The sequence below is a fragment of the Falco biarmicus genome, chromosome 2, assembly GCF_023638135.1.
Source record: "Falco biarmicus isolate bFalBia1 chromosome 2, bFalBia1.pri, whole genome shotgun sequence".
Classification (NCBI taxonomy): Eukaryota; Metazoa; Chordata; class Aves; order Falconiformes; family Falconidae; genus Falco; species Falco biarmicus.
In genome coordinates, this window is record NC_079289.1 from 22,056,284 (window position 1) to 22,065,357 (window position 9,074).

A 9,074-nucleotide genomic window follows, 5' to 3' on the forward strand; every position below is an offset into this window, starting at 1 on the left:
CTGATGTCTTTTTTTGATGTAGAAGCAGTTGCATTTGCAAGGAGCTTTTAGCAAACGGGGCCTGCAAACCTAAGGAAAGCAAAGCACCGTGCTCTGAAGGCACATACTTGTGAAAAATTCCCATCTGTAGAGGGATTGTAGTAGTAAAACAGAAAAAAAGCCTTTGTTACAATAAGGACAATACCTGTCAAGGCAGTGACCAAATGAATCTACAAGGTAAGAAGACACCGGTGTTACACAGTCATTTAAGCATGCGGTGGCGATTAACCCACAGCAGCTTGGCCTGCAAGGATCAGCATCCTGGTCTGGCACTGGAACAGGGAGCTGTGTCACAGCTCCGTGCCCGGGCGTGCGGGTGTGTGGTTATCACTGCCATGGCCAGCGCAGTGGCTGGACACTGTGTCCTGGAAAAGCTGTACGGTGCTGTAAATGTACTTCCTCCCTGTACTGCTGCACAGGCAGTTTGCAGTTCAAAGCATCAAAAATGTTACGGAAAATGCACTTTTATCAGTTTCAGACGACTAACAGAAGTAATTTTAACTATTTTCCTTGCTTTGAGAAGATTTTTCAGGAATCACAGAACAGTGTGAGAGTTCTTCAAATGACTGAAATAAAATGTGGTACTTGCTTTCCTGGGATCATGCATTTGGCTTAAGAAGGGCAAAGAACATTTCTACTGTGCCAAAGGCCTCAGAAAACTACACCTGGTAGAAAGAGTAAAAATTCAAACTTCTAGAGAAAAATAAAGCAAAGAGTAGAGATTTATAAATGATGTGAGCATTACTGAATATCTCTAGGCTTTAAATATTTACCCACTCTAACATATATATGATGTTTCAATTGTTTCTAAAAGCTGAATGTGATCGTTTGGATGGGACCCCGTGAGCTTGGTGTCCTGTGCTCTGGGGCCTTAGTGATGGGTTTAGTTCATGTTGAAATAGATTGAGCTAGTGTTATGAGGTTGCTAGACACAAAGTGTGTGAGAAAGTTGCAGAGTAGAAAAGATAGTTGCTATACTGATGCATTTTTGCATATTTTAGTTTGTTGTTGGGGTTTGGTGGGTTTTTTTTGGTTTGTTTTTTTTTTTTTTGTGCACTTTAAATTATACAGATATTACCTGATCAGCTTGTAAAGACAGCTAGAAAAAAATTCTTTATGCTGATTAGTCTTGCTGAATATGTTCTAAAGCATTTTGCAAAGTGCCAGATGTTTTTAAGTTTTACAAAAGCATCATGAGGTGTGCTATTATCTCTGGTTTTACCCAGACAAGCTGAGACAAATTCTGAGCTTGAATATATAAAGTACCTGTTACAGGTAATCTCGGCAAGGGATCTGGTGCCGGTATTTTGTTGCGATCAAGGGCTCCTGACTGGGAATACAGGTGGGCTAGACAGGTAGAAGAAGCCTTATCTTCCAGAAGCGTGTTACTGCTGTTGAACGAGATATACCTCCCCGGGGGTCAGTGCAACCATGGACGTGAGGGAGGGGGCTGGGAAAGGATTTTACCTGCCACGTACAAAAGAATCAAGAAGCTGCTTTTCCTATTATAAAAACGCCAGCCCGAGCCATGGGTGATGACAGTGGTCTTGTCGGAAGACCTCTGTGGACGCACGCGTTTGGCCGTGGCTTTAGCTCCTTCCCCAGGCGCCCCCCGTCCCTCGCCGCTGACCCACACACGGGGGAGGGGGGGCAGTGGGTGCTGTGGCACTGCGGGCCCAGGGTATGGCATCTGTCGTGGGGCGCCCCCCCACCCCCCCACCCCCCCGGCAGCCGCTGCTCGGGTTTGGGACTGGAGCATCGCCGGCTCCGCCGGGAAAATTCCTGCGCGTTTCTGCCCGTTTGTCCAGCTGGGTCGATACGGGCGATGCAGAACCTGTCGCGCCGCAATCCCGCTTTTCATCTCGGTAACGACGCGCTTTCCCAGAGCTCCGGGTTCCTGATCCCTCTGAGGTGCGGCGGGAGACGCGTGGGAACCGCCTCGGCACCCAGCCCGGCCGCGGAGGGGACGGGGCTGGGAAACAACCGCTGCGAGCACGGGGGGGGGGCCGGGGGAGCACGAGGGAATTAATTACCTGGGCCGTAATTTGACCAGAATCCGCTGGTCCAGGCTAATACCCCTGCGGAAGCCTGCAGCTGTCTGCGCAGCGGTGGAGGGAACAAAAGAGGGAGATGAAGGTGGAGGGGGAAGGACCGGTGTGTTGTTCGTGAGAAGCAACGATTTAATTGTAGAAGGAAAGCTTGAAAGAATGAGGGAAATAAATAAACATAACGGTGCGGTCACCTTCCTCGCAGCAGGATGGCAGCAGGATGGCAGCAGGATTTAAGAACAGCACCAGGGACCGGAGCTGCCCGGTTTCTGCCTTTTTCAATAAAAAGAGGCGGTTTCTCCCTCGGTGGCGAAAGTTTTGGTTGGCAACACGTGAGCCGGCTTCCAGGAGAGAGAAACAACAAACTTCCCGGCCGCTGGAGCGGCTCGGGCGGGCTGGAAAGCGCATCCCTGCGCCTTGGCGCTGCCGCTGCGCTGGGAGGAGCGGGGAGGCAAAGCCACGGCCGGGGGGCGGGCCGGGGGGCCGCCGCCCGGGGGGCTGGGGCTGGGCCCGGCTGTACCCCTCAGCGGGGAGCCCGCCGGGCCGCGCCGCTCTCGGAGGGGGTAGCGGGCCGCCCCCCGGCGGAGCCCCCTCCCGCGGCGGGCCGGGCCGGCCGGGCCAGCGGTGCCGCCCCGTCGGGCGGGCGCATGCGCACGGGGCCGCCACCGCCTATAAGGGCGGGGCGCGGCGACCGCCCCCCCCAGCGGCCGTGGCGGGCGCGGCGCCGGACGGGGCGCGCTGCTGGTCGGCCCCCGGGCGGGCGGGCGGAGGTCGGTCCCGCTGCCGCCTGCTTCGCCCATGGGCGCGGCGCAGGGCCGGGCCGCGGCGGCGCGGCGGCGGGGAGGGAGTCGCGAGTAGCGGCGCCGGCCGCCCCCCCCCGCGCTGCTCGGCCGGTCCCTCCCGGCGGTGGCGGCGGCTCCGCACCCCGCGGGCAGCGCCGGGCATGCGGCGGCGGCAGGACCCGCGGCGAGACTCCCCGCAGCGCGGCGGCTGCACGCCCCGGGAGGCCGGGCGGCGCGGCCCCGGCGCGGGGGGGCTCTGACCGGGCGGCCGCCCGCCCGCCGCCCCCTCGGCGGCGCCATGCGGGGCGGGCGGTGCTGGCTGCTGCTGGCGGCGCTGGGCTGGCTGCTGCCGGCGGGGGCCGCGGCCAGCGGCGAGTACTGCCACGGCTGGCTGGACGGGCAGGGCGGCTGGCGGGACGGCTTCCAGTGCCCCGAGCGCTTCGACGGCGGCGACGCCACCATTTGCTGCGGCAGCTGCGCCCTCCGGTACTGCTGCTCCAGCGCCGAGGCGCGCCTCGACCAGGGCGCCTGCGACAACGACCGGCGGCAGGGCGGCGGCGAGCCCGGCCGCCCCGGCAAGGACGGCCCCGACGGCGCGGCAGGTGAGGCGGCCCCGGCCCGGCCCCCGCGGGGTTGCGGCAGGTGAGGCGGCCCCGGCCCGGCCCCCGCGGGTCTCGGCGGGCTTCCCGCCGCCCCTTCCCCCCGCCGCCGGCCCGTCCGCAGCTGCTGAGCGGGGGCCGGGGCCCCAGGCGTGGCGGCCCCTTTCTCCCTCTCCCTCGCTGAAAGTCCAGCCCTGTCCCCTTTAAAAGGGGGCGACGCCGCGTCCCGGCGGGCACGGGCTCTGCCCCGCTCCGAACGGGCTCTTCAGCCCCCCTCGTGGGAAGGAAGAGACGAATGGCCCATACGAGCCAAACAAAGCAAGCAAGGTGACATGTCGGAATGACTTCTGGCTGGGCCCCCACTCTAATTGCGGGTGTTCTTCCCACTCGGGAGCCCCCACTTCTGACGAGATTAACTTTCAAGGATAAACTCTACCTTTCTGCTGCTGTTTGAGGGATGCCTCGCGCTCGCCCAGCGCCCTCGCTGCCGTCCGCACCCGCTGAATGCACTAGAAGTAGCCTGAAGTGATGTTATAATTAGGACAGATTTACTCTCAGAAAACTTGCCTGCTGCAGTCTGTAGCAAGTGTGTGCACCTGCTCAAGAGCTACTCCAGCACCAGGCACGGAAGTAGAGCCGATTTTTTGCAAGCCTTTTGTTAGAAAAGCGCTAAAATTGTGGGAGAAATGGGCCCTTTTGCTTATAACTTCCTCCACCCAATTAGCTGTGCAAGGAGTTGGTCTGACAAGCAGCCAGACAACCCCCCTTTTGCAGTTCTGAGAACAAGGCATTTTTCTTGACAATTCATTTTCTTGGTTAATATTTACTGGTCGGCAGGTTTGGGAGCCACAGCCATGTGCTGGCACTGGGTAACTTGCAGGAGGGGCAGCTGCTGTGCCAGGGCTGCCTTAGCGCTGGTCAAGTAGAGGTCCACAGCCCTACCTGTGCCTCGGCACTGCCGGGTTTCAGCGGGAATTATGAAGCCCAGGCTTGTCGTCCTGAGCATCCGCAAGTGCTAAAGGGAGGCACCTTCCCCTCATTATTCCTGGATATATCCATGCAGATTTCTTACAGAGGCAGAGAAAACAGCTTTTTCCCTGGGAACGCAGAACAACTGGAGCCCAGGTCTTTCCAGGGATGGTGTTCACCATCTGCCTTGTCAGGCCTCTGACCCCACCACTGAAGCATCACCCACGCTTTATGCTCCCACCCTTCACTCTTTGTGCCCTGATGTCCCTTCTTTAAGCCTCGCAAGGAGTGATGCTGCTCATCTGCTGGCAGTGAAGCTTTGGAGCATGGAGCTGTTGCCCTACCACCTCCCCCATGGTTTCTCCCTGCACCCAGAGCTGATGGGACGAGCATCTGGCTGCTCTGCACCAGGGCTGCAGGGTGGCAGAGCCCCTGTGGCTGGTGCCTGGTCACTGCCTGGCTGCCTCCCTGCCCCAAGGGGTGACAGCACCAGAGAGGGCTGGTGCTGAAGTGGGATGTGATGCAGCACTGGTGTTTGACTACCCTGTGCTCCTCGACCAAAACCCAGCGTTCTCTTGCCTGATTTTTCTAGTAGGGTGTATCAGAGACCCCATCTGGTAAGGTGTGGAGTAGTGGTTGATGTGGTCTAGACCACCATCAACAGCAGCTAGCTGTCCTCCCTCCAGGCAGGAGCAGTGGCCTTGCCTCCCTGCTAGTAACTTTAAAGATGCTTTTGGAAACGCTAGCCATTGGCTTTGGCAGCCCTTTTCATCTTGCCTGTGTAAAACGCTCAGCTGCCCACACAGCTTTTAGTGCTCACCCTGCATTGACCTGTGCTGGGGGTGGGGGGGCTTGGCTTGGGTGAGGGGGGGAGTCTTCTGCCAGAGCTGCTGCGGTTGGTCCTTGCCCCCCCAGTGACAATGTTTTCCTTGCTGTTGCAGTGCCCATCTACGTGCCGTTCCTTATCGTTGGATCTGTATTTGTTGCCTTCATCATCTTGGGGTCGCTGGTGGCAGCTTGCTGCTGCAGATGCCTGCGGCCCAAGCAGGAGCCCCAGCAGAGCCGAGCCCCTGGGGGCACCCGCCTGATGGAGACGATCCCCATGATCCCAAGTGCCAGCACCTCCCGCGGCTCCTCCTCCCGCCAGTCGAGCACTGCTGCCAGCTCCAGCTCCAGTGCCAACTCGGGGGCCAGAGCCCCCCCGACCAGGTCCCAGACCAACTGCTGTTTGCCAGAAGGGACCATGAATAACGTCTACGTCAACATGCCGACGAACTTCTCAGTGCTGAACTGCCAGCAGGCTACCCAGATCGTGCCACACCAGGGGCAGTACCTGCACCCCCAGTACGTGGGCTATGCTGTGCAGCATGACTCGATGCCGCTGACCCCTGTGCCCCCCTTCCTGGACGGTTTGCAGAGCGGCTACAGGCAGATCCAGTCTCCCTACCCGCACACCAACAGCGAACAGAAGATGTACCCAGCTGTGACTGTGTAGCGCTGACGCCTTCCTCCCCCTCCACACCCGGCAGATTTTAATATCTAAACTGAACGAAGGAGAAGTGCTTCCTCGGAACGAAGCTCCCAGAACATCACTTGTAAATAATTCTGAGAGGCTCATGCATGTCAGACAGTGTTTATAAATTTATTTTCATCGGGGTCCATTGCCAGAAACTGTAGGATGGTATCTCTGAATTAACGTTGCCAGATACGCTCTCATTCCAGTGCGTGATTTACGGCGGTAAAGGATTACGCTGAAAATGCATATGTATTTCAGATCACTGTACTTGCGAGATAAATGCTGGAGCCATTAAGTGCCCTTCAGGTATGACATGGTCAGAAGTATTTGCCTAATTAATTCGTAGAAAGAGTTTTGTTACACTGTAGAAGATGGCAGTACTTAAGAAACCTCTTTTCTCCTCTCCCAGCTCCTTAATGACGTTTCCCATTGCTTTACAGACAATCACAACCGAGAGCTGAACAGTGCAATCCCTGTGTGCTGGGTGCTGGTACCAGCCCCTGTGGCTCCTTACACACCCCACCCCCACCCCCTCCCTATTTTGGGGTGAAATGCCATGAAAGGCTTAGTCTTGCAAAGACCGATTTTCCTTGTCCCTGGTATTTATGTAGGAATTGGAAGAGCGTGAATTATTCAGCTCTTCCTTCCAGTGCACTTGAAACCCTTCTTGATTTGGTTTTATCTCGAGATCAAGACCCAGTAGTGGTTTGCACAGACTTTATCTTTGTGAACTTTTTAGCAAAAACAGGGTACCAGGTGCTTGCTCTTCCTGATGCTCAGCAAAGCTTTTGGTACAGCTAGCGGCATCTGAGCAGAGGCTGTCTTTGTGGAGAAAGGTCGCGCTGTGACTCCAGGCACGCCTGCTTTAACCTCACTTCCCATGAAACAGTAAACCCGTGTGACTGCACACTAAGCTGTCAGCCCTCAACCCTGCTTGTGGTGGAGTCAGACCGTAGGAGAACGGGCTCTTTCCTCCCCCACCAGCCTGTCCCCAGCCCTGCTCCGACGCTTTGCACTGGAGCTGGTGGCTCTGACTTGCTTTGTTTCAGCTGGGGAGAAATACCTCTCCCGGCTGAAGATGAGCAGTGTGCTGGGAATAACTGGACTGTGCTAATTGTAATATATCACCCTGGATGCAACAAACTATTTAAGGCTGGTTTTGTCTCTTAAAAAGTCGTAGGTCTCTGCATTTCCATCCCTTTGCTCTTCAGCCAAAACACTGCAACAGAGGACTGGGGGCATATACCAAAACTGGGCGATTAGTGTAACCAGACCAGAGCTGATAAAAGGTTTCTTATTGTCTGATACTGTATCAATATGTAGCAATAACTGTGATACTACTATTTTTTGTATGTCTGTTATTAAATTACACATAGGTGCAGAAGCACTGCCAGATCCAACGGTTTACTCATAAACATGCCACACACAGGCAGTCTGCAGCGGGCTGAAACGGTTTGGCGACTGACGTAGGAAAATGAATAGGCGGTCTATCCCAGATCTGCTGTTCCTGGCCGTGATCGCCCATCCAGCATGTAGGACCTGGACAGAAAGGTTGGCTTACAAGCCCTGGCTTCCCCTCCAGCCAGGCTGGGCGGCTTCGGCAAGGCAGCGCCCGGCTGCTGGAGGTGCTGGGTGCCTGCTCTGCCCACACCACCTGGGGGAACTTTAAAGGCAGTACGTGCACCAGAGCTGGGTGCTGCCAGGCTTTTGAAGGACCCAGCGTGCACTCGGGTCTCGTGGGGATGTAGGGTTTTACCTGCCCACGTTACAGCTTGGTCCCACGCTGACCTTGGAAAGCTGAGCTGGTGGCAGGCGCAGGGGCTGGCATGCCTGCCTTCAGCTGCTGCTGGCTCCGGCAGGAGCTGGAGGTGCTCGACCCCAGGTGAGACCCAGTCTGTAACTGGTGGCCAGACGGCAAGCTTGTCCACACCTGTGTGATCTTTTCTAACTGTGAACCAAGCCAGCTATTGGCCCCGCACCAGCATGCACTGCCTGCCTTGCACCTGCCCTGGCAAGGACACCTCCTCTGACCTATGAAATTCAGGTGAATCTCTTTGTATATTGTTTACTTGTTTAAAAATAAAAGAATAAGTTAAATTTAAGTCTGTAGAAATTAATTTACAACTGAAGGCAGAGAAATCTGAGTTGTAATAAAAGGAAGTTCGCGAGACGTCGTGGGGTTCTTTTTAAATGTCATGTACAATAATGTAAAACTAATGTTACCATTTGATAGAGCTTTTAAATCTCTGAAAGGGCACTTGCTTTAAAGTGTTTCTTACAAACGAAGAAAAAAGGCCCCTTTGTTTCTTAATAAATGCTTTATGGTGTGACTTTGTTTGCTTTGTTACAGTTTTTTTTCCCCTCAGTTTCCTCTGTCTACAAGAGCCCATCTGACCAACCCAGTTTTCCAGTCCTGGCAGAAAGCGAAGTTTGGCTTTTTGGCTGTGTTTTCAAAGAATGACAGCAAAACCAACAATTTACATGGCTGAGTGAATGGTGGGGCACGTCTGAGGGTTTGGAGGGAAGGGGAGCAGGGAGAGGGCACCTCAGCATCAGGTGCGCTGGGACGCCTCACGTCCCAGTGGCCGCAGGGATGGTTGGGGACCAGTGGTGGGAGCAAGATGGGTAGAGCCCATGGTCCTCTCCCTTTCCAATTAATGCCAAATACTCTGCATACATACAAATCCATGCATACAAAATACACATTTTCAGAGAATTTTTGCTTTCAATTGGATTCACAGTTACCAGCAAAGCATTTCAAGTGCATAGCTCAGTAAGTGGCCGTGCTGTTCCCCACCTCCCTCTGCACAGGGACCCTTCTCACCTGAGCAAACGTCATCCTCGTGAGACAAAAACCAAGCCCCCTTGTGCAAGGGTGCATAACGCAGACTGGGACAAGGCCACTCCGCTTTCACAGTGATTGCTCCCTCCTGCCACTGGTGATTCCAGCACCAGCACTGCCAGTGCTGCACCACGAGGGCAAGCAGGAGGGCGGCTGGGGGAGCAGGAAGGGCATGGGTGGGAAGTTGGGCTTTCTCAGATCTGCACCTTTATGACTCAAATGAACAGGAAAGAACAGTCTGGGAAGAACATAGCCTTGGTCAGTCTGTATTGTAGTGCA

At 55.6% G+C, this 9,074-nt stretch overlaps 1 protein-coding gene across 2 annotated transcripts; it reads left to right on the forward strand.

Annotated features, from left to right (window-relative positions):
* The first annotated feature begins 2,779 nt into the window (after positions 1 to 2,779).
* On the forward strand, positions 2,780 to 8,288 carry SHISA2 (shisa family member 2). Of its 2 annotated transcripts, XR_008820369.1 has the most exons (3): positions 2,780 to 3,471; positions 5,379 to 6,259; positions 7,330 to 8,288. XR_008820369.1 is itself a non-coding variant. In XM_056329592.1 (2 exons), the coding sequence occupies exons 1-2, from the start codon at positions 3,168 to 3,170 to the stop codon at positions 5,930 to 5,932; spliced, it is 858 nt and encodes a 285-aa protein (XP_056185567.1). In that variant the 5' UTR covers positions 2,780 to 3,167; the 3' UTR covers positions 5,933 to 8,288. The 2 variants fall into 2 exon arrangements, 1 of the variants encoding a protein (XP_056185567.1); XM_056329592.1 differs by having other exon boundaries at positions 5,379 to 8,288.
* Positions 8,289 to 9,074: the final 786 nt, after the last annotated feature.

Bases quoted from the DNA above. Each gene is read 5' to 3' on its own strand.
- SHISA2 (XM_056329592.1), top strand. From the start codon at position 3,168: ATGCGGGGCGGGCGGTGCTGGCTGCTGCTGGCGGCGCTGGGCTGGCTG. The intron at 3,472-5,378 runs GTGAGGCGGCCC...TTGCTGTTGCAG, and splicing joins CGGCCCCGACGGCGCGGCAG to TGCCCATCTACGTGCCGTTC.